General features: G+C 37.5%; 2 protein-coding genes across 14 annotated transcripts in view; one reads left to right on the top strand and one right to left on the bottom strand.

The window, feature by feature from the left end:
- The window catches only part of PPFIBP1 (PPFIB scaffold protein 1), a 300,273-nt gene that overhangs the window by 179,840 nt on the left and 94,601 nt on the right, over positions 1-25,832 (bottom strand). The gene's annotated exons all lie outside the window — the stretch shown is intronic.
- Positions 13,994-16,605, top strand: C7H12orf71 (chromosome 7 C12orf71 homolog). Of its 2 annotated transcripts, none has more exons than XM_077170386.1 (3): positions 13,994-14,123; positions 15,031-15,751; positions 16,118-16,602. In XM_077170386.1, the coding sequence occupies exons 2-3, from the start codon at positions 15,083-15,085 to the stop codon at positions 16,406-16,408; spliced, it is 960 nt and encodes a 319-aa protein (XP_077026501.1). In that variant the 5' UTR covers positions 13,994-14,123; positions 15,031-15,082; the 3' UTR covers positions 16,409-16,602. The 2 variants fall into 2 exon arrangements, with proteins under 2 accessions (XP_077026501.1, XP_077026502.1); XM_077170387.1 differs by having other exon boundaries at positions 13,998-14,334; positions 16,118-16,605.

Below are 25,832 nucleotides of genomic sequence, written 5' to 3'. Positions count from 1 at the left end.
GACACTGCAAATTGTGTTCACAGCCCCTGCTGCACTGCAGCTACTCTTCATTGCCAGCATCACCTCTAGCTCACTGAGTTCCAGAGCTCCAGCCGAAGGAGGGGTAAGTGAGGAGGTCTCTGTACCATGGGTGGTAAAAAGCAGACCGCCTGCTAATTCAGCAGAGGTAGAGCACCCAGAAAGCAACTACAACAGCCACTATCAGAGGGGTGAAGAAACCTCATTGTTATGGGCCTGGTATTGTGGCACTCACTGAAATTAGCCATCATCAGAAGTCTACTGACTTCTGATTGGCAAATTTCCCTTTCAACGTCTGGTGTGAGAAATCGCTCAGGACTTCAAAACAGATCTATGCTTCCAGAGCACAGCTACTGATGTTTTGCAGGAGGCAAATGGGGCCTATCTGGCTGGCCTTTATGAAGACACCAACCTATGTTCTATCCATGTCAAATATGTAACGTTTATGTCAAAAGACATCCAGCTAGCACACTGCATACATGGAGAGTATGTTTAAGAATCCACTCTAATGGAAACATTTCATTATCAAAAAAATAATTTTTTTTTCTCTTCTTCCTGTTATTGGTACCTCTGAAAATTAGATCTTCAGGTAGAAAAAAGATCTACCTTTTTTTCCTATGGAGTCAAAAGGTACCTAAGGGGTGCAAGGGTTGTTCAGTGGTAGAATGCTCACCTGCCATGCAGGAGAGCCAGGTTAGATTCCTGGCCCATGCACCACCACCATCCACCTCCCCTACTCCCGACAAAAGAAAAAGAAAAAGATACTTAAGTATATGAATACGAATGGAAAAATAGAGGACAGAAATCAGGTATTGGCAGTTTATCCATTTTCATTTGTGTGTGAAGTGTTAATAAAAATGCAGGGACATAAAGAATTAATGTAATTAAAAACGTTTCAATGAATAAGTTTCAACAGTTCAGCCTTTATAACAATTATAAATAAACCTGCTATTTTTTTTCTGGATAATGCCAGCATTTGGATTTTTTAAAAACAAGTAAATTTCTCGTTGATACAGTTAAATGGTGCTTGTAGTATTCTTATCATACAGTAGATTTCATCCATTCACTATACTTTTTTAGTAGGGTTGTTCTACAGACAATACATGTTTTTAATGCTGTCTGTCTTCTCTGCTATTCCTGTAAGTTTGCTATTAAAATACATTAAACTACAAAAAAAGAAAAGAAAAGACAATTCCCAATTCCATTTCTGAGATTCATCTTTAGAAAATATTATTATTAATACATGTTCTTGGAAGGGTCATATATTCTGTCATTCTAGCTAGCAGAAAAATGCTTTTGTAAAATTAAGAGGTATTACTTACAATTAGTAAAATTTGCTCTTTAAAGTATACAATTTAATGAGTTTTGATAAATGTATAGTCATCTAACCACCACCAAAATAGTGTTAAACTGTGTTGTCCATGAGTTACCACATGTGGCTACTGAGCATGTGAAACATGGCTAGTTCAAAGTCAGATGTGCTATATAAATGTAAAATACACACTGGCCTTCAATGACCAAAAAAAAAAAAAAAAATGCAAAAGATCTTGTTAGTAATTTTATATATAGTAAACTTATATTTTGCATATACTGAGCTAAATACAATGTAGAAAAATTAATTTCACCTGTTTCTTTTTCCTTTTTTCAATGTGCTTACTAGAAAATAAATTACAAATGTGGCTCATACTATATTTTTATTGGGCAGCTCTGATTTAAAATATTTCTATTCCCCCAAGAGTTTCCTCAGTTGATACCATTTCCCCACCTTCAGATCCTGGCAACTATTAGTATGATTGCTGTCTTTAAAGTTTTGCTTTGGGTGGATTTTTAAAACCACTTTTTTTTTTTTTGTCTTGTATTTTCTAATTTTCACAATCATCTTAAAGTGTATATATATAAACTTTAAAGTATTTATAAAATCCTTGCCCAATCACTTCCTATAATTTCCATTAATCAGTTCCAAAGCTGGTAGTTCAGCACAAATGCATGGTGGGTAACAAACTGTCACCCACATAATTGAATGGAGACCATTGTGCAGACACACAACAACATCTGTTCACACATGCTTCTAGAGATTCCTGCCCAAATGGAGGGATCTCTCCCATAGCTCAATTTTACTTAGCCTCAGGGAAGTTAGGGAGAGTTTTAGCTGTGCTGAGAAAAGGTTGTATAGAGATGTAAAGCACTGAATGGGTAAAAATGAAAAAATCATTTAAAGATGGAAAGGGAAGCCAATGCAGATTTGTTGTCCAGGCAGATAAGTATCTTCTGATGGGAAGTTTTAAGATGACAGATGATAATGATCAGGAAGGTGAAAGACCCCATCTCCCACCGCAGTCTGCTCTTCCTCTAACTACCATCTAATTAAACTGGAATTAATTATTTATAATATATTTCCTGTTCCTAATTTCACATTCATTTTTCAGATGCTGTATACCATTTTCTGCTTTTCCAGAATGGAAGAAACACACCGTAGATGACCTCCTATCTATATTTTCTCTCGCTGCCTTAGATTAGGAGCTGCATGCCAGTCTTTCTGCCTCTCAGCCTTTTGGAGTATTTGGCAATGCTTAGCCTTGCACATGGCTCCTTAGATTTCCAGCTCTTACTCCCACTTGCACGCCCATCCCTTTCCCTTGCCATCCCTAGGGAACTAGAACAAAGGTCTTTGTATTTTGAGCATGTTATCACTACGGGCTTTAAGAAAGGGCAGTAAGATATCAATTTTGCTCTTCTGTGTTTCCTGGGTTCTTCTGCATTGATTAAAAGACCTGGCAGCCTATGTCCTCCCTATTCTTCCTCCTAAACATTTCTTGTGGAAAACTTCCCATCAAGACAATCTGTTCACCCAATTTACAGTAGTGTCCAAGGGCGGGTAACTGTTAACCTCAAATAATTTCTACTGATGGTGTCAGATTTGCCATCGATAGTGATTGAATGATACCAATTTCATCATACCTCTGCTTAGTTCTTCTGGACACTTTCAACCCCAACTGGAGAAATGTACTAGAAATAGAAAAGTCTCAGTGTGGCTTTCATGCAAGTGATAGCATGCGAAAGAATACAGGTGCTAGTGGTTTCCTAACTATGACTGCCAGAACCTGAGAGGGGTTAGGTGGTTAGGCAATGTTATGGATTGAACTGTGTCCCCCCACTCCCCACCCCCAAAATTATTGAGATCATTCTGGATTAGGGTGGGTCCTAATCCAATGACTGATGTCCTTATAAGAAGAGGCTATTTGGACACAGAAAGACCACCAGAAGCTAAAAGAGGCATGGAACAGAGTCTTCCCTACAGACTTCAGCTGAAGCATGGCTTTGCAGTCAACTTGATTTTGGACTGGTAGCCTCAGAACTGTGAGATGATAAATTATTGTAAGCCATTCCAGTTTGTGGTACTTTGTTCCAGCAGCCCTAGGAAACTAAGACAAGCACCACACTGGCTAAAGACAGTCTACCCAGGACAACACAGATCTGCCGTGCTCAAATGGAGGCCCCACTACAGTTGGGGTAGACTGTCAGATAATATACAAATAAATGCACACATGATTGAAATACACAACAAGGTTGTAATACAGTCTATGTTTGAAATATTAAAGTAAAATAAAGGGGCAGTGCCAATGAAATATAGGGGCAGAACTTTCAATTTTCTCAAGCATGGAATGAAAATAAACCATTTACTGAATATCCTACATGTATAATTTCTAATCACTACAAAAACTCCAAAGGTAGACATCATTATCTCTATTTTACAGATGAAACAAAAAGGATTTGCTCTTGCTAGCAGTGGGAAGCTGCAAGGTCTGGAAATTTGTAGACACTCAATACACAGTTGTTAAATTAATAATTTGAGGACTACAGAAATAATCTGAGCACTGGGAGAGAGCTATAGGTTCCCCATATTTGGTGTTGCATAAAGTACTCTCAGACTTGATATATACACATAAAACAGGAAAATCTCTATGTTTGCATGTTTGACAAGTGTACAAATGATCTGCATGTAGCTCTCACTTAAGAAATGGAGAAGAAACTAACTTATTCATCATGCAAAACCTGGCCACAGCACCTTGAAGAGTTCAATCAAGCCTCAAATAGGATAATACCTTTGTGCCTTCTGGAAAGGGTACAATAAATATTGAATAGGACAATCTATACACAAGCTGTGATACTGTCAGCAACCTAAAATACTTTAACATGGGCAGTTATAATGAAAGGTAATCATTATTTTTAATCTATACCCTAGGGTTAAAAATTGAAAAACTAATCAAAAGCTCACACAAACAAAAAACCAAGGCACTATCTATTTCTCTAACAGCACCAGAGGATGGTTATTTAGCATAATGTCTTTTGTAAATGATTTTTCATTGATAAAATGGTGTCCAAGACATACTATAAGGCTTATTTGAATACCATAATCACATGGAACCTTGAATAGGGAATGACATCTTGTTGGTTTGTACAGGTTGATGTGATGCCCTGATACATCCCAGAGTAATCTGGGCAGAAGATTTTATTTTGCAAAGCTTTGAGGGACTGGGGAAAAGGTAGAAATATTAAACTACCCCACCTGGGGAAGACTTGATATTCTCGCAAGCATTGGGGACTGCCAATTTGATGGGCCAGGCCCTCGATCTTGGGGATTACCCTTATGAAACTTATTCCTGCAAAGAAGAAGCTAAGCCTACTTATGATTATGCCTAACAGTCACCCCCAAAGAACCTCTTCTGTTGCTTAGATGTGGCCTCTCTAAGGTGAGCTCACTGCCCTCCCCACTACATGGAACATGATTCCCAAGGGTGTAAATCTCCCTGGCAACTGGGACATGACTCCTGGGGATGAGCACTGTGGGTTTGAGAAAGACTTCTTGACCAAAAGGGGGAAGAGAAATGAAACAAAATAAAGTTTCAGAGTTGACAGGTCATTCTGGAGGTTATTCTTATGTATTATATAGATATCCCTTTTTAGTTTATGGTGTATTGAAAAAGCTAGAGGGAAATACCTGAAACTGTTGAACTGTAATCCAATAGCCTTGATTCTTGAAGATGACTGAACAACTATAGAGCTTTTAAGGTATAACCGTATAAATGTGAAAATCTTGTGATTGATACTCCCTTTATCCGGTGTATGGAAAGATAAGATAAATAAATAAATAAAAGGGAGGAGGGGGTATAGGATGTTTTGGGTGTACTCTTTTACTTTATTTTTACTGTTATTCTTATTTTTATTTTTTATTTTTGAGTAATGAAAATGTTCAAAAATCAACTGATGATGAATGCACAGCTATATGATACTGGGAACCACTGACTGTAAAAATCGGGTGACCATATAGTATGTGAACAAAATTAATAAAATTTTTAAAAGATGGACTGTAAGTATTATACAGACATTCCTACTCTTGTATGAAGTGAGTATAAGAATCTATCCAGTCCACTTTCTAAACCTTTTAGAACAGTGCCCTTAGCTGAAGATTCCTACCAGCCTCATTTCTAGATACTGTGGAGGAAATTTTTCTTACTTGATTCCAACAAGAATATAAGTTGAACCTCAAATGCTTGAACATTGTCACATCTGCTTCTAATGAACCTTTCTTTTGCTCACAGTGCTATCCAAATGCACAAGGGAGCAGAGTAGAGGACTTTCAAGGGCTGCTCAGTCCAATAGAACTTTCTAGCATGACAGAAATGTTTTATGTCTGCCCTGCCCTGCCCTATCTATGAACCACTAGTTGTATGTGGTTATAAAGACACGAAATGTGGCTAATGTGACTTAGGAGCCAAATTTTTAATCTAATTTTATTTTAATGTAAAATTAAACAGCCAAATATGGCTAGTGACAACCCTATTAGACAGCACAGTTCTGGAGTCTACTATTTCTTCTATTTGTATCTGCTCACCATCGATACTTATATATGTGGTAGAATTTGGTTGCTTTCACGGCAACACCAGGTGGTGAAGTTGTAGGGGAGGAGAGCTATAACTTAGACTGACCACATCAACCATGACGCATAAACAAATCAGCTGATGTCAGTTTTCAATAGCAGCAGCATAGCTCTGGAGGGTCTCGATTTGGGAGGCAGATCTGGGGTTCTTTCTCTGAACTGTACAAGTTAAGATCAAGATAAAAATACACAACTCAGATAACTGTTATAAAATTAAATGGTAAATAAATACATTAATTAAGTGGCCAAGTATGTAAAAGAGTGCCTGGTATCTGTCTGGTAGAAGCTGGATACATTTATACCCAAATATTGTTTTCACCTCTTTTAAAGTATAAGAATTTAGATAAGGTTTTGTCTGTTTGAGACTGTACTGAAAGAGCATATAAATAGCACATACAAAATTGTACCCACCCTCTCTCTATCCTCCCATTCCCAAAATAAACACTAAAAATGTCAGCTGAAGTTTGGTTTGGAGAAAGCTGTTTTTATCACAATAATTCTTATAAAACAAAACAAGCTATGGTAATAAGAGGACTTTCTTTTTTTCAAAGGGCATCACTTACAATATATGATTCTATTTACATCACTTTTTGTTCCCAAAGCAAAATAATATAATATGCAAAACAGTGTGTTAAAACATGCATGGGATAAATAAACATCAAATTAATGATCGTGGTCATGGGGTGAAAGGGGAAAGAAGAGTCTCAGGAAAGCATACGATGTGGCTTAAGTCTTATCCACATTTTATTTCCTTATAACAAATCATGAATCAGTATGGCAAAATGTTCGGATTTGACCAAACTGAGTTTAAGTAAATGAGTATGTTAAACCATTTTCTCCAATTTTATATATTCTTATTTTAATATCTTGTTTCAAACTAACAGTAGACTTACAGAGAAGCTGCAAACATAATACAGAGCATCCATACAGCCCTCATTCCCCTTGCCCTAAAGTTAGCATCTTCTGTAGTCATAGTAACATTTTCTGTAGTCATAATTCAATGATCAGACTAGGAAATTAACTTTGGTATAACACCATCAACTAAAATAAAGACCTTACTCAAATTTCCCCACTAATGTACTCTTTCTATTTTAGGATCCTATTGTTTTAATTCCAAGTTGCATTTAGTTGTTATTTTTACTTTGTTTTGTACAGACGTGACAGTTCTGCAGTCTTTCCTTGCCTTTCATGACTTTGACCCTTTTGAAGAATACTGATCATTTTGTCTACTGTCCCTCAATAAGAATTTGTGTGATATTTTCTCATGAATAAGCTAAAATTGTCCATTTTTGAAAGAATTCTACAGAAATGATGTTGTATTCTCAGTGTATTATGAAACAGGGTTCATAATATCTTTTTTTGTATATATTCTTAAAATATCTCATATTTCCATAAAAGTAAAAAAAAAATAAGTGGCCTAATATCTAAATAAAAACTTCCCATTTGACATATTTAGCTTTCTAATCCCATCAAGTCAATGAATTTTAGGACTAATTTTATCTTAAGTTTATTTTAAAAATATTTTTATTGAGAAATCTTTACACACATATGTTCATACATGGCATACAATCAATGGCTCTCACTATCACATAGTTGTATATTCATTACCACGATCATTTTTAGAACATCTGCATCACTCTTGAAAAAGAAATAAAAAGAAAAAAGAAAAAAACTCGTATATCCTACACCCCTTACCCCGCCCTCTCAGTGACCACTAGTATTCAATCTACCCAATTTTTTTACCCTTTATCGCCCCCTCATTGTTTATTTATTTTTTATCCTTATTTTTTCACTCATCTGTCCATACCCTGGATAAAAGGAGCATCAGACAGTTTTAACAATCACATGGTCACATTGTAAAAGCTAATAATCATCTTCAAGAATCAAGGCTACTAGAACACAGCTCAACAGTTTCAGGTACTTCCCTCCAGCCTCTCCAATACACCATAAAGTAAAAAGGGATATCTATATAATACATAAGAATAACCTCCAGGATAACCTCTTGACTCTCTTTGAAATCTCTCAAGCACTGAAACTTTATTTTGTCTCATTTCTCTCTTCCCCCTTTTTGGTCAAGAAAGCTTTCTCAATCCCATTATGCCAGATCTGACTCATCCCAGGGAATTTAAGGATAAATTTTAGAAGTCATCATTATGACTGGCTTCAGGCCTAAAACACTGTATTTACACAATATGTTTTTAAACTTCAAGAGGCATTATTGGCCATGGCCCAAACACTCCTAAGAGAGGGATAAAAAGATTAAAGGTGATGGTGGAGTTATACAGAGAAGATAGGATTTAACAAATGAATATGAATGCTGAATCATTAAACTGATATCTCTTTCAGTCTCCAGTATCTTAGAGCAGCTAGAAGCAAAAACCTAAAATTGTGGAACTGTAACCCATGCGAAACTCTGAAATATGTTCTACAACTAATTGTGATGCTGTGCTTTGAAATTTATTGCTTTTTTATATTATGTTATTTTTCACAAAAAGGAAAAAAAAGTTGATTGTGATAATAAAAAAATATTTATGCCTTCTAGCTTCCTATATTCTACAGTAATTAGAAGGAAAAATCTGAGCGGAACATATGGTAGCCCATTACAAACTCTGGGATCTGTCCTGTAATTACTTTTTGAAGAGTGCTTTGAAAACTACTGCTTTTTTCTTTCTTTGCTTTGTATATATGTTATATTATTCAATAAAAAAGCTTTAAAAAAGAGGCATTATTATAAGTGATCTTACTTTAAGGAAAAAGATAAGGTTGAGCCAATTTATATAATTTAGAAAAACAACATATCCAAGAGAAGCTATAATAGTAAGTCAAACCAAGTCCCTACACAAGTAATTAATACCCTGATTGTTATTAGAGGTGAAAGCTAAGATGAGTCAGCATGGCACCCTGAGGATGATGAGTGTCAATACTATTCCTATGATGCTTTAGAAAAAAATATTTGAATGAATCACTATATATCAAACTATTATCAATGATTATCCTTTTTTTTTTTTCTGGGATGGGAGAGAAGGTGAGTTTCCAGGATTTTCACTACTTTAGTTGAATATTTAAAATGAAAAAAATTAGAGAAAGACACAAATATATTACAGAGAAATGATAAAAATAAAAATAAATAAAATTTAAAGCTTTTTGTGAGTCTGTTCCCCTTCCCCTTTGAAGTTCTTTTATCTTCAGTAACACTATAAACTTAGTAGTATAGGCTAAAAGTTTTTGTTTTTTTTTTTTACCTTTCTAAATGTTTATATTTAGTTCAAAGCATTCCATTTCCAGGATAATGTACAACATACAGTTTTCCCCACCTCCACTCCAGATACATGGAAAGAACAACATTAAAGAATTTTCTTCTAAGTTCCCAGTATGCTGGAAGCAGAGTTTTTATGAAAAGCCAAAGCACACAGTGATCAAGATCTCACTATACCAAAGAAGAACTTGAATATTTATTTTAAATGTAGTAGCTAGTCTCAAATGAGATGTCATTGTTTTCAAGTCAATCCTGTGTTCAAAGCACATTTCTTGAGCATTTCCTAGAATACTGTTCCAGTTAAAGGAATTTCTTTCAAGAAATCAGAAGATGGGCTTGACCTTAGACTGGGTCTATATTCCTAGGGATCCTCCAGGGAAGGAATAGGGGGTTGGCCTCCTGAGAATGTGTAGCGAGAGGTTAAGAGCACAGGCTCCGGAGTCAGTCTGCCTAATAGGTTTGAATCCACATTCTACATCTATGAAATGGGACAAATAATAGTACCTACTTCATTGGGTTATTGTGAAGATTAAATGAATTCACACATATGTTTCAAACAGGACCCAGCATATAATAAGTACTCAATAAATGTTAGTGAATGTGTTAGTTTGCAAGTTGCCAGAACACAATATACCAGAGGTGGAATGGCTTTTACAAAAGGGGAATTTAATAAGTTGCAAGTTTACAGTTCTAAGGCCATGAAGATATCCAAATTAAGGCACCAACAAGAAGTCACCTTCATTCAAGAAAAGCCGATGAAGTTTGAGGTTTCTCTCTCAGCTAGAAAAGCACATGGTGACATCTGTTAGCTTTCTCTCCTGGCTTCTTCTTTCATAAAACTCCCCCGGGGGTGTTTTCCTTCTTCATCTCCAAAGGTCTCTGGCTGTGTGGACTCTGTTGGTTCTGGCGGTTCTAAAGCTTTTTTCAAAATGACTCCCTCTCAAAGGACTCCAGTAAGCAACCCCACCTTGAACGGGTGGAGACACATCTCCATGGAAACAATCAAAACAGATTTTACCCAACAATATCGAATGAGGATTAAAGGACATGGCTTTTATGGAGTACATAATAGCTTCAAACCAGCACAGGGAGTATGTTGCTCCTGGCTTTTACACTTCCAGGGATTAATCCCGGTCCACTCACTCAGCAGCCTGAGAGTTGTGAGCAGCCTGGAGCCACTTACCAGGTTCCCTCTCTTAGGGTGTAGAAACTGTTTCTCCCCAATCCCAATCCTGCCCATTTCATATCATCATGCCATCAAAGCTCCTAAACATAGTCACAAAAAATCTTATTTAATAGAACCTCAAAGCTGAAACCAGTACACCAGTGAAAACCCTGCAATAAATCCTGAAGAACTCTAAATGTAATGTTAAATGGAAATTTACTCTCTGTCCAGAGAATAATATTCGTTAAAAGATCTTAAGAAATTGTTTGACTCCAATAAGTTAAGGTCTTTTAGGTCAGACCAGTGCTTCTTGGTTTTTTCTTTTTTTTTCCCATTGTGTGTGTGTGTGTGTGTGTGTGTGTGTGTGTGTGTGTGTCTTAATCCCATGCTTCTTTTTTGATAAATAAAAGTCTTATGGCTTCTTTTAATGCTATTTGAAATGTTTTAAAAGTGACCCAAAGCAAATCTAAGCAATGTTAGTTTTAGAATATAATTTTCTGAAGTATGCATGCACTCTATCCCTAGGAGGCTCTGAGAGACTACACTAACTCCCTTCCTGAGAATCAGTGAGCAGGACCTAGAGATGGTATACGATAGCCCCATAGTTCAGAGCAGATAGGATGAAGGAACCAAGGCATGAGAAGGTATAGACTAAAACTACATTTGCCAAGATGATTTGCTCTTAAAGAGGAGATCTGGTCTTGTTATATTGTGCAACCAAGAGCCTTCGATCCTACATGACCATGAAAATGTGTCACATTTTCCTTAGCAGTCACATTTGTAAACAGATAATGAAAGGATTACTAACTTCACCTAGAAGTACCCACACAGGACATGGGAGCAGTGAAGTCAAGTGATCAGATATCCCCCAGAAATTCATGATGCAGTCAGGAACAAAAGGGTTAATGGCAGTGGTCAAGGGCACTATGGAAGAAACTGGGATTCAGAGAGAGGTAGAAAGAGAGGAAATAGTCCCTACATGAATGGAACTAGCAGCTTTAGGCAGGATGGACCATGACATGGGATTCTTGGTGGGTATTGGGGAGACTCAACACAGAGGATGAAAAAGACAAGGAAAAGTAAGGCTCCAGTGATAGAAGGACCAAGAGACCACAAATATTGAAGAAGCTGTCAAGACAGATATTTGGCAACAAGGGTAGAAAGACAGCAAAAAGATTCAGTCAACTGAACCAATATAAAATGCATGGGCTTAATCATAGACATAATGGAGGATTCTCACAGGGAAACTGGACAGAAGAAAACAGAGGTCCTCAGTAATACATGCCTGCAAACTTTTTTCACAACCATCTTCACTTTTTTCCTTCTAACTTCATGGATGATGCACTCCACATTTTGTTACAACCAACCCCTCTGCTAATACCAAAGATCCACTCTTAATATCTCCAAAAGAAGAATCCTTGCTCTTATATTTTGAATTCCTCCTTCAGTATTGATTCCTTAGCTCGTTTTTATTTAGGGAAATGGGTGCAGAAACAAACTCTTGACTCTCTTTCTTCCTCCCCACTTTCTCACTCAGGCATTTCTAAAGGATGGTCTATATTCATTGTTTCCACATCTTCTTCCATTCATTCCTCACCCCAGTGTAATCTGGCTCCTGGCCCACAAATGTACTGATTCTATTCTCATTAAAACTAACCAATGACATTTATACTGCCAAATTAACTGAAAGTTTGTTTAATTTGTTTTTTAAATCATGACAATTATTTCAATATACTTTTAATTGCCTGGAAGAATGCCTGATAAATAAATACTACCATCCAAGTACATAGGTATCCTCAAATTCTTCACTGGTTTTACAGGATAAAATCCAAGCTCCATAACAGGGGTAGAAGGCCTTTCATAATCTCAGTGAAACCCATTTAACCTCATCATGATTCATACGATCTTCCACATATCAGGCTGTTTTTCACCTAGGTGTCCTTGCTTACGCTGTAACCTTTGCCAGAAGGGCCCCTTCCCTTTGGCACACTCCCTGCCCTTCACCTGGCTAACTTCTACCTCTCTGCCAATACTCAGACCTGTAACTGGGTTGAACAGTGTCCCTCCAAGATCCACGTTCACCAAGAATCTCAGAATGTGACCTTAATTAGAAAGAAGGTGCTTTCATATGTAAACAGTTAATTTCAGTCCACCATAGCAGACTAGGGTAGTCTCAAAATTCAAGACTGGGATGTTTATAAGAGAAAGGAGAGGGAGAAACACAGAGGAGACACACAGGCACCCTTCGGAGAGACTGGAGTGATGCAGCCACAAGCTACAGAACACCAAGGATTGCTGACAACCACCAGGAGTAAGGTAGGAGAGACATAGAACAGACTTTCCTTCCCTCTCTGGGCCGATTCTGCTGACAACCTGATTTTGAACTAAGCCTCCTGAACGGTAAGAGAATAAATCTCTATTGTTTGAAGTCACCCCATTTGTAGTAATTTGTTATGGCAGCCTGGGAAACAAATACGAGGCCTTTCCTGATACCTCCACTCCAATCCCAACTTTGGCTGTATATGAGGCACCTTCCTTTTGTTCTCTCATGACATTATTTTGTAAGTTCTGTTGTTGCACTTACCATCCTGTCCTATAATAGATGTTGTTCTAGTTTGCTAGCTGCCATAATGCAATATACCAGAAACGGAATGGCCTTTAACAAGGGGAATTTAATGAGTTGTTAGTTTACAGTTCTAAGGCCGAGAATTAAAACAAGTCTATAGAAAAGTCCAATCAAAGGCATCCAGGGAAAGATACCTTGGTTCAAGAAGGCCGATGAAGTTCAGGGTTTCTCTCTCAAGTGAGAAGGCACATGGTGAACACAGTCAGGGTTTCTCTCTTGGCTGGAAGGGCACATGGCAAATATGGCATCATCTGCTAGCTTTCTCTCCTGGCTTCCAGTTTCATGAAGCTCCCCGGGAGGCGTTTTCCTTCTTCATCTCCAAAGGTTGCTGACTCGTGGACTCTCGGCATCTCATGGCTACATCGTTCTGCTCTCCCTGAATCTCTCATTCTCCTTTTATAGGACTTCAGAAACTAATCAAGACCCACTCAAATGGGTGGAGACATGTCATCCCCTAATCCAGTTTAACAACCACTCTTGACTAAATCACATCATCCAGGGAGATAATCTCATTACAGTTTCAAACATACAGTATTGAATAGAGATTATTCTACCTTTATGAAATGGGATTTGTATTAAAACATGGCTTTTCTTAGGGGGCATACTTCCTTTCAAACCAGCACAGATGTCTATGTCCATCTCCCCAAAAAGGGCTCCAAACTCCCTAAGGACAGGAATCATCTTGGAAGCCTACATGAGAAGAGGGAAGTAGCCACTATCACATTGTCTTCCTGCCCTCAAGAAGGATCCTTCGCGAAGGCCACGGTGGCTCAGCAGGCAAGAATGCTTGCCTGCCATGCCAGAGGACCCGGGTTCGCTTCCCGGTGCCTGCCCATGTTAAAAAAAAAAAGAAGGATCCTTCAGTCTGGGATGGTATGGATATGAAACACTTTAGAAGCAAAAAGATCAATCCTGTGGCTTCCTATCCTTTTTTAGTCCCTTAGCTCACTTTTCTGGCTATAACGTGTTTTTTGTGTGTTGCTATGGTAACCAACAGTCCCAGAACACAGGCCTCTGACAGTTGAACTTTCAGCCACTGAGACTCAGGATCTGAAGGATTTCAGATTATACCTCAGGAGTTGGCAGTTTATGCCTCAGGAGTTGGCAGCACCTCTTTGAAGTGGGTAGCCACCAGAGCAGGGCATGACAGAGATGATAACCATGTGTGCGCATGCATGTGTGTGTGTGCATGTGTGTGTGCATGCGCATGTGTCTGCTTCTTCTGCCCCCACATGCCAAAGCAACACAGAAAAAGCTGGACTTCAAAACTGGCATCAGATCGTGAGAGGATGAGCACCTAAATGGCTATAACCTTTCCGGAGAGCAATATGGTATCAACTTATCAGGAGCCTTTAATATGTTTGTGATATTTGATCCCTTAATTACTCTTAGAAGAATATAATGAGAAACACAGTTAAAGATTTAAGAACAAGGAAGTTTACTACAGTTATCTATTAGAATAACAACCTAATGGTCATTAACAAAAAGTGGTTAAAATTACAGAATAGCCATATATATGTTTATTGTATGGTTATGCCATAAAATACAATCGCAATTTTAACTATTGTGACACATCCACATGTATATGTGTATGTGTGTATATGAGTGTATGTATATGTGTGAATGCAAAAAGAAAAAGATTATAGGGAGTATTTTTATAATGATTATCATTATATCTGAATAGTAGGGTCATAGTATTTATTTTCATTTTTATATTTTTCTATTTTATGTAATCATCTTGTTTCTTATAATACAAGTTTTTTTTTAACTGTTGCAAGAACAGATGATGAAGAAACATCAGATGGACTTGCTTAGTAGAGAGGATTATTATATAATGAAACCTGTTTTTAAAGGGAGATGTCTCCTCATCTGTTTTTCAGTGAAGATTACAAAAAAGAGAATGAACTGTCCCAATGGGATAGTTCTAAACAGAAAAAGGAGCAGAAAATACTTTATTACTTAAGTATTTATGATTTCCCTCTTCTTTTCCCCCACTTCACCTATTTTTGTTGTTCTTTTCTTTTGAGGCTTCCTGAGCTTAAGGAGATCTAGGTTGTAAGATGTGAGCCCTTGAACTCCATGGCACACTCATCCTCCAACAGCAACTCTACTGACACAGAGAACTGCAGCTCTGAATCTGACCTGAGCATCTCAGTGGGCTATTTTCCCTGTGAGGATACGTTGTTCTATGAGGATACAGCCCCCGATGAGGACACAGCCCCCAATGAGGACAAACCCTCTGAGGGTCTTTCAACCTCATTCTTCCCTCCTATCCAAGGGACATGGTGGACTGAAAATATAGGGAGACCCATGGGAAAACAAGACCAAATTCAGGACAATCCAGAGCAGTTCTGCAAACTACATATCACCCTCGCCTGGGACATTGATGTGAACTCTAACAGCTCAGACTCGATAGCTAATTGGGATCTAAATGCAGACAATCAGTGGATAGACAAATACCCAGAAATGAAGACAAACTTGACTCTCAGTAAACTGGATGGTCTTGTGAAAAAGCTTGAGGGATTTCTAGAAAATCAGAACAATGATGATGATAACTCTGTTTCCCATGAATCTGCTCAGGAGGAAGATCTTCAGCTGTCCAGCAGCTCCCCTCCAGATATGGCTCAGGCCAATCATGAAGAACAGGATTTTTGTCAAGACTTGCCCAATTTCAAACCACCAGAAAATGATGATATTAACCAGTTCCCACAGATTCCTCTAAGGCTTCAGGAACATGAATTCGCTGAGGTGGGCACTAACTGATGCTTCACAGGAGAGCAGGAATGGGCCTGGTGGAGGAAAATTATTCCCTGCTATAAAGCAGGGCTGAGGCTCCTAGGCATGACATGGCCAGAAGTGGGGAGAGGATTACTGCAAGGAGAACAGTCAGGGTAGAGCTAAAGGGAAAATAATGAGCACTGAGAGAGAAAAAGGTGGAAAAGCAAAGAAACAGACAAAACTTATGGCAAAAAAATTGTTTAAATATTAATGAATATTTAAACTTTGTACTTACAATGGGGCTATTTTTGGTAAAAGGATTTGAGCTTCATAAATGGGCAGATACTGACACCACTACTGTCTAGTTATGTTTCTTATCATTCACTTTCTTGATAGATAATAAGCCAAAGGACAAGCACTACAGATATCTCCTCGGACTCATCAAGTCAGCCAGAGAAGGAAGACACTCCTAACATAAGAGCCTTTTCCTGTCTGAACTTGGGATGGGTTTTCCACTGGCTGTGGCAGCAAGTCTTTTCCTCATTACTGAGAAGACAGCATCCCGAGAAGGCCACTGAGAACCCCCATCAGCTGGCAGAGAAGAAAAGACTTTCTCACAGAAGCAAGAGAATCCAACCCCAAGAACCCCTCGATTTAGGACACCCTGTGTCACCAGATTTTTTTTAACATTTTGTAGCCCCTGTTGCATAATCCTGTGAGTTTATTTTTTCCAATAAACAAAACAACTATTCTTGTTATCCATGACTTCCTCTTCCACTCACCATCTTAACTCAGGCTGAAAATATATATACTGCCTAGAATACTGACATATATTCTCAGAGAATTTTAAGTAGTATTAGTTTTCCTAACCTGAAGATGTTCTTTCCTCTACCTCCTTCTTAATGTATTTTACCATATTTTATCTATTTTATGTATTTTAACCAATCTTTATCATTAATCAAAGCCCCCATTTTCAGGAGGCAGCCATATAAGCTGTTAGCTTCCTAATGTGGCAGTATGGTTTTTTGATTGAACTTCTAGGACCATTAAAGGGGCCAAATGGTACTGAGTCATTCAGGAAGCTAATCTCAATGGGCAGTGTTTTTGCAGTTAAGACCACAGTTCTGATGGTTCTAGGGGACCAGATTGTTCTAGCACATGTTGCCTTGGCTTTAGTAAGTAGCCCATTTTGGAATAATGTGAGAACTGGAAATGGTATTTAACTACTCTAAGCCTAACTTTTCTCATCCATGACATGGGAAAGAGAACTCATACTTCACTGGGTTACTATGAGAATGAATGATACATTCAAGCATTTAATATTATTATGGTTGTTATTGTTAGAATTGATTTTTCCTGAGGATCTCCCCAGAAGTCCTGATCCAAAGGATATCCAAATGAGACTTCAAGTATCTCACTCATTCAAATATTTTCCACACAGAAACAATATCTATCAAAAGTCAAGAGTTTTTTGCAGATCTTGATTTACCCAAGGCCTCTCCAAAGCTGTTCACTGTGTCCTAGGAAATTTCTTTGCAATTATCACTAAACTCTACTCTAAATGTTGACTTCATGGAAGCCTGCACTAGCCATCTTGCTCTGGTCTCTCCCTGTTATTATTAATTCACATTCCCAATATCACCACCATCCTCCTCATTCATCCACAGGTTTATTTAAGGGCTCTCTTTCTTCAGCTTCTGTTACAATCCTATATGACATATGTGTCATGAGGAAAAACATATGATTCTCCAGCCTCAAATTCCTTCCTTTCCTCAACTCCAAGTCCCTTACGCCCTACCTTCCTTCCCACAAATATTTAGCACTTAGGAATGTCAGATATTAAGTTTACCAAAGAAAAAGACTCGATCTTTATTTTTATTATTTAAGATAATATGTAAACACATGAATATAAAGGTTGATAGGTCGTAATATTCTAACAGGGTACACATTAGGTACTAAAGAAAGAATATTCAATTCTTTCCTGGGGACTTTGATTTTAAAAGGTTTTATATACGATGTGATTCACAGATCTGGCTAAAGGTGGACTACTTTAAGCAGATGATAAACTGGTATGTTGAGATATGAGATACTGGTTGGTTAACAACATGTCAGAGAAAGTGTGGATGATATTGCCCATGGAGTGACAGTACAATGGGAGGGAAGAAATCAAAGAGTAGGGCCCTTCTAGTAATATACGCTCATGGTCAGACCCAGAGTCTGGACAACCAGACTCCTCATTTTATGCACCTCTCAGGTGAATACATCTGCGAACACTTGAACTCACTCCTCCATCTTCGCTTGCTTATTAACTTCGAGACTTTTTGAGTTCCATCACCCAACCTGAACCCTGACTTTTGTTCTCCTCATAAATTCACTTCCTTTCTGATCCAACCCATATACCTCTTTCCCATTTTACAGAACATTCACCATATCTAGTGGCAAGTTCATTACCTTTATTCTTTTCTTCTTCTAAATCTTCTTTTAATCTATACGCACCAAATTCCCCACCAGGTCACTCTTGCTTCTCATAATGACCAACACACAAAATCATAGGGATTTCTATTCCCTGAATGCTGGGAACTCATCCTTTAAGACCCTGCTCTAGGTCTATGAGGCTGACATTGACCTCTCCAAGTAAAGTTGGCTGTGTCCTTCTTTAAGTTGTCCCCTAGTCCCTGCCCTTGCCATCCACACACCATGGCCTATACTTTACACCTTTCTTTATAAAACTATTTTATCTGTAGACTGTAAGCTTGTGAGGCAAGCACCAGGTCTTAATTCCTTTTTATTACAGACACAGTGTCTGACATAGAGTAATATCTCTCTCTGTCTCTAATTCTTTCAATGTTTTTATATATCCTGTTTTAACATACTTGTTCACTAAATTGTTTTCCTATGTAATTTTTGTAAGTAAATATATAGCTTAAAGAATTGCTATTCTAAAAGTCACAAGTGCCTGGGTAAGAAGGGAGGGGAAAAGGGAAGAAGAAGGCATGACAGTTGACGTAAGTCAGGTGAGGTGGTAACCAACAGACTGAGGACTGAGGACTGTAAGACTATAGGAGCTTAGTAACTAAGATGAAAATCTAATTTCACAAATACACAAAGAGTATTAATGCTGTAATTGACTAGATGCTATAATAAGCCTAAAAGAACGATATCTCTCACCCTCAGGGCACTTGTAACCAAGGTTTTGTTGTTATTTCAATTCACACTTTCATAATTAAGCCAAACTCAAACTCAACCAAAATGACCTACTTAAAAGGACTGCACACAGTGAATGAAGCCCTGTTATGTGGTAAGATTTTTGACATATTTGTGCCTACTTTTCAACGTTGTACAAACAGGCATGAACCTGTCCCTAAGATTCAAGCAATGTACTTTGCAAGCCTTTACAACACAGTATGCGCTAAATAATCTTTTGGGGATAAACATCTTGCTACATCTCAGGAAGTGAGACAAAGCATTTAAAAATAGAAAATATTTCAGTACTCCCTCCTTCATTACAATGGCAAATATCCAATTAAGTTATTAGCTGCATTCCAAATTATGTATAGGTCTTCTGCTCTGTGCCACATACTCATGGCTCTCAGGACAGAGGCTGGGATGGCAGAAGGACTGAGAGTGAACTGGAAAAGGATACAGAAAGACACAGCTTTGCTCTAACCACAAGCCTCTTAGAGAATTATTGTAAATGCCAGACACTATCTACATGCTAAACTAATTAACTACTAACTTTTGGGAACTAGTATCTTATGTCGGAAAGCTAAAATCATTCCTTCAAGTAAGTTGTTCAACCTTGAAACCCATCAAGCTCAGCTGCTTGAGCTAGCCAGGAATGAACTCAAATGAGCATATTCTAAAATCTATAAACAATACCATAATATAAGCCAAAATACAGTGTGAGAATTTAGGCAAATATGTAAGAGATATTTGGTTCTCTCCAAATACAAGATTGAAATATCCTAATGCAAATTTATTATAAACCACCTCATGCTGTGCAGTTTTTGACTCAACAGAATCCAAGTAAGCGAGAGAAGTTAGTGACCATACATATTATACTAGCAAAAGAGGGGCATAATAATTGTTTCCAAACTTAAAGAATATAAGCGAAGACTGATGGTTCAAAAGGATGCATGGGCCCAGGTATACCTGGCTATCAGAGAGTATCAAAATCCTCTTCCCTGCTAAGGTCCTTACCCAAATATTAAAGAACATTTTTGTTTGGGTAAGGGGATGTTATGGATTCAATCATGTCCCCCACAAAAGCATGCTAAAGTCCTAACTTCCAGTCCTTTGGAAGTGAACCTATTTGTAAATAGGATCTTTGAAGATGTTATTTGTTAAGGTGAGGCCAAATTAAATAAGAGTGATTCTTAATCTGATATAACTGGAGTCCTTATAAGCAAAGGAAGTTTGGGCACAGGGAGAGACAGACGGTCATGTGATGGAGATAGAAAATGAGTTAAAGACTGCCAGCAAGCCACTACCAGAACACTACAGACTTAGGAGAAGACATGATTTTGCTAATACCTTGATTTTGGACTAACAGCCTCCAAACCTGAGAGACAATAAATAATTGTTTAAGCCAACCAGTCTGTGGTATTTGGCATAGCAGCCCTAGCAAACTAAGACAGAGGGTCAGTTAATTGCCTCAAAAATGTAAATCTTTTCATTATGAATGGCAAGTGGTAGAATTTATAATGCATGGAAGGCAAGCTCTAATTTCAAGATGGGCTGTTAAATTTTATATCAAATTGCATAAAGTCAGTCTTCTCCTATTATCCCCTAATATCCCAACAAACAGAACAAGGCTCTGCTTTCAAAAGAAATGAAATAAGATCCTCATCAGATAACATTCACTGAGTGAGCCAGTCATGAGAATGGTGGGTACAAAGCTTTAGGATAAATTCCCCAAAGGATTATTAACGTAGATCAAGAGGCCCCCTGCTAAACAATTCCCATTTAAATTCCCCCTTTCAAAGGAATTCTGTAATTTTCTTGGCCATTCAATTTCAATAAAATATGCATCTTACATAAAGGATTACTTCCAAGGCATTTTCAAATAGGAGGACAAACATGAATATCCTTTCAGATTGCGGGTGTTGAATGAAAATCCATCTCATTATTACTCAATTCTTTTAAGGAAATTAGAAAGGCATTTATTTTGTTTCTCCTTAGCTGTACTAACAAAGTTTCTTTTAAGTGCAAATTTATAAAATAAAGAACTCTCACTCTACAGTAGAAATTTCTTGTATGACCACTCAACAAAGAAAACATCTCAGACAAAGTATTTTAACAATTAATATATGCAGGATAGTTGTTTTCGAGTTTCACTTTCATCAACCCCCCTGTCATCTGTCCTTGAAGCCTAGATCTTCCCCAAATAGGGGGGATAGAAAGGAGTACATCTTCAGTAAAATGACTTCACAAAAATTCAGATAATATCATACTGTAACCACCAACATAACAACTGATTCACACAAGGATCACAAATGGATGTTAAAACTACTTGGTAAATGACTGTTGGGAAACAAGATATTCCAATGGTCTCTAAGAACTACTGCACAGACTACTTATTAATTACCAAGGGAATTAGGGACCTTTATGCTGGAGAGGTCTGTCAAACACGAATTTAACCAAATGATTAAATTTACTATGACCAATAATGGGACAAACTATCATATACCTTCTGAAAAGAAGCAGTGTATTCTTGCTACCAGAATTTAACTCGAATCTAACTATGAAAAAACAGACAGATGAATCCACATCAGAGAACATTCTACCAGACAACTACTCCGGACTTTTCAAACATATTCATGTAATTTAAAAAAAAAAATCACAGGGAAACAAGACAGCTCATAAAGGAGACTAATGAGTCATGACAACCAAAAGCAACTGGGAGAAATCTGTATATAGACTGTGTTAGATAATATTATTGACTATCTATTGAGCATAATAATATTATGGTTATGTAAGAGAATGTCCTTGTTCTTAGGAATACAAGGCTGAAGTATTGAAGGGGTAAACTGTCACAATTTCTGCAACTTACTTTCAAATAGTCCAGGAAAAGAAAAATAAAGAGAAAACAGGAAAAGATGGGGAAAATAATTTTAAAATTCTAGTAAGTAGGGGATCCAAATTTCTGCTACTAAATATCTATTTGCTATGATTATGTGGCAATACTATTATCTTAAGAGATGTACATATTTAAAACATTAAAGTTTTTACTCTAAACAAAATGTAGGTATTCACTTGATTCCTCAACTTATATAAACTGGGCAAATTCTTCAATCTGGAATCACTGCGTCATCCTGGCACCTGCCTTTGGAGTCACCACTAGCCATGGGCATTTTTTGGTCTCACAGATTAGTAAATATTGAGCCCACAAGTCTCTCTAACTGTAAAAAGTTAAAAGGATCTACTTGAAAACAGACTAACATCTAGACTTTTTCAAAAACATTTAAGATTTCAGAAGCATATTTAGCTTTTTTTGAGATAAACAGAATTTTTACCCAATGAGGGGCCCAGCCTTCTGCTTTTCAAATCATCACAGCAAGTTTCAGGTCATGGATATCTCCTGTTAAAGTTCCAATGAATTTCTTGTATATTTTCTCTGTTTATCACAAGTCAGGGACAGCCTTACATTTATAATATTAATAATTCCTGCAAAATTGTTTTGATATTTCCTTTTACTTTCAGTGGTTTGAGATCGTTCTGCTTCTTCCCAACATGACAATAAGCATAGGCATAAGGTGACTATTCAATCTATTGCTCAGGCCAGGAGACTTTTGAGATTGAAAGAGCGTACAACAATAATTATGTCAGTCAATAGGAATAAACCTGGACTCTTCTAGAGGGCTTTTAACATTTACACACTTTCGCTTTCATTGCTACAACAGTCCTTATTGATATTTTTTGGCTTATACATCAAATAATTCAAGCTATAGGCCTCTCTTAAGCAAAATGCACACATTCATATATACTGAATGCTTTGAAAATAATTCAGAAAGTTCAGAGATTACCTGAAGCCCCCTCTTAAATCCCAGGTTAAAAGTCAAGTTCTTGAATAAGACTTCCTGGCTTCAAACCCCAGGTCTACCATGTATTTGTTGCGGATCTTGAGGAATTTACTTAGCCTCTCTGGGTTTTTCATTTCTTCATTAAAAATGTCAACGATAAGAGTTAAGATAAAATGGCATGGCTCCTAGTGACTACAGAATAATAAACAAACCAACTATCATTTAAGCTTCTCTATTACTGGATCCTCATGTATTTCCTCCAGAATTATTTCACAATACTCCCTTCACCCCTCATGTTCCTTGCAGTGCTTGTTTCCTCCTCATGTTCCCTGTACTTTCGTATCTCAATGCCTTTACTTATATTATTCTCTCTCCTTGGAACTGTTCTAACCATACTACTTCTTTGGTCAACCCTGCTACCTACCTACCTCCCTCTCTACTTTTTAAGGCAGATTAAATTCTAACTCCTCTCTATAGAGCTGAGTAGACTGGAAATAATCTTACTCTCCTCTGTGCTACCACAAGCACTTGACTTTTACCTCTAGTAAGTGTACATTTTTTTCTGCTGCATAGAAATATGTATCCATGTCTCTCTCTCCCCTTTGACAAAAGCCCCTGTGTATTCTGCTTATCTTTACATACCTCAAAACCCCTAGATCAGTAATTTCTTCTGCACAGTAGCCTCCATGATGATAAATATTTGGTGAAATGAGTGGTTAATCAGCAGGAAATAATTAAAATAGATATCTGAAATTGAATGCCATTTCCTCTCATATAAAATTTAACTAGCTTCTACTTTAATTAAGTTGAGCCCCTAGATGTTTACATTGGGGGTGTCGGGCGTGGTATAGGGTAGGTGCTTCCTGAGTGGGACAAGCTCAGTTTCGTACACTAACAAAGTTATTAGCAAAAAAACATCCATACCTTTCCACTTGTCTGAGTAAAACTGATATTCTAGTCTCACTTTTGAATTTAAAAGGATTTTTAAAAGTCTTTGCATTCATTTAGTTCATTCATTCATTTACTGAGTCTCACAATGTGCTGGTCATTGTCATACAATATGACAGAGACATGGGAACCTACAAGATTTTGTTCTTGTACTCTAGATTTCAAAATCTGGCAGGGATGCTAATTACCATTTATTCAATATTAGAAATTTCCTTGACTATCTTCATCTTAAATGAGACATTTAAAAATAAAATCTGGACATTGGACTGCTTATACTAGTATGTGACTGATTTTTACCTTAAATGATTGGTTTTCTACATGACCTACAGAGTTGGGCTGAGAAGAGTTCCTGCTGCTATAATTGAGATTATTTTATTTTATATGATACCAGGTAAAGAGTACAAAGAATCAGTAATGATTCCTGAGCTTTTCAGCTCTATCTTTGGAGGATTCATCAGGACAACAAAGTGAGGAAAACAAAATCGCCCTGTGGAACAAATACTTCAGTAGAATTAGTCACTATTTCCTGTCCCACTGGGATCACTCAGAGACATACTTGCAAAGAAGTGCTTGCTGCACTTCTGGATAAAGAAGTAGGGTCCACAAGTCAGGGGATTCTGGGGGTAAAAAGTATAAATGTTTTTTTCTCTAATGTTGCTGTTTTCTGTTGTGAAAAGTCTTAAACTTGAAAGTCATCTTTCATTCCTTGAAACCCACCTCTTTCTCACTTGATACTTAATTTTCAACTCTCCCAACAAAACAAGAAGGTCTAGTCTGGGTGAAAAGTCTCGGAAAGGGGTGTTCTGTGACAGACCTGAGCGAGACCCATTTAGAATCTGATAAACCAAAGAAGTCCACTTCTCTAGGCAAACAATGCAATTTTTAATTTCTAAAAATTTGTAAGCAAAAAGAAAAAATATTTAAGGAATAAGACTATTTAAATCCCTCCAAATAATCCAAAACTACATAGAAAGCCTCAGAATTCAAGGCCTTTTGTACAGCACTAACCTCCTCAAGCAGGATATAACTTTCGGATGTTAAGTACTGAAAGCCTGCCTCCCTACTCCAGGAGTTGCAGCCATTGGCACCAAAGTCCTGTGCATTAATGGAGAGTTCCATTCTGTGACTTCTTAACTCTGGCCCAAGGCTGAGACAATATTTATTTGTTGAAGAAAACAGTGTTCCAAATGCAGATCTGATGAAAAGCTTCCACGCAAGATGAGAGGCCAAGGCAAAGCAGAGGAATAGCTAATCAGAAATCAAGGGCAAGAAAACCTAGATCCAAAATAAAGACAGTACAAAATGCCCAGAATAGTCCAAAAAGACAGCTGATGACCTTTCCTTCTAAAATATCTTATCATCACAATATCAAATGGCTTAACCACCAAAAGCCACCAAGCACATTATCACTACTACAAAGCTAAAGGCTTAAAGTGAAAAATGATCAGACACATGAACAAGAAAAGCTAATGAATGGTACAATAACAAGTTGTATAGAAATACAAACTAAAACACAGAAAACAAAGATAAATGATTGTACTGTACTTAGAAGTCAGTCTTTGGCAAGGGAATACGCCTCATTTAAGATCACAGTCACAGGAAGCTGTCTAAGGCTATTTCAAGTTCTGAAAGCTATCATTTCTGAAGAGCTTGCATATATTATCTTCTGCCTAAATCTTAAATGCATGCTGCTACAATGTCTGTAAATTGTCACAGCCTTAATTTAAGTCTCCTCTGGGCTGAAGAGGCTATGGACTGTGATTTGACAGGGAGGACAGCATTGGGGCAGGCAGAGAACCCAGAAAACACCTGAGAACCAATCTCATTTCACTGATTATGATACCCAGAACCTTGAGCTACTGCTAAATAATGGATTTAAGAACTAATGAAATCCCTTCCCCTAATCCCCCACTCCTTCACTCCCCAAGTGATAGAGCTAACTGAACTCTGGTGCCACAACACAGGTTTCCCTCAAATACTTCAACAGTAAACCACCAAGCCAATAGGTAAGACTCAAAAATCCCTCGGAGGTCTTACTAAATTGATGCAAGTGTTCTAAAATTGGATCATGGTAATAGTTGAAAACTCAGTGAGTTTACCAAAAGTCAGTGAATTGTATGGGTAATTTTTTATGGTATGCA

Source organism: Tamandua tetradactyla, chromosome 7 (assembly GCF_023851605.1).
Source record: "Tamandua tetradactyla isolate mTamTet1 chromosome 7, mTamTet1.pri, whole genome shotgun sequence".
Taxonomy (NCBI): Eukaryota; Metazoa; Chordata; class Mammalia; order Pilosa; family Myrmecophagidae; genus Tamandua; species Tamandua tetradactyla.
The sequence above is the reverse complement of the archived record's forward strand: the minus strand, read 5'-3'. Positions and strand labels throughout refer to the sequence as shown.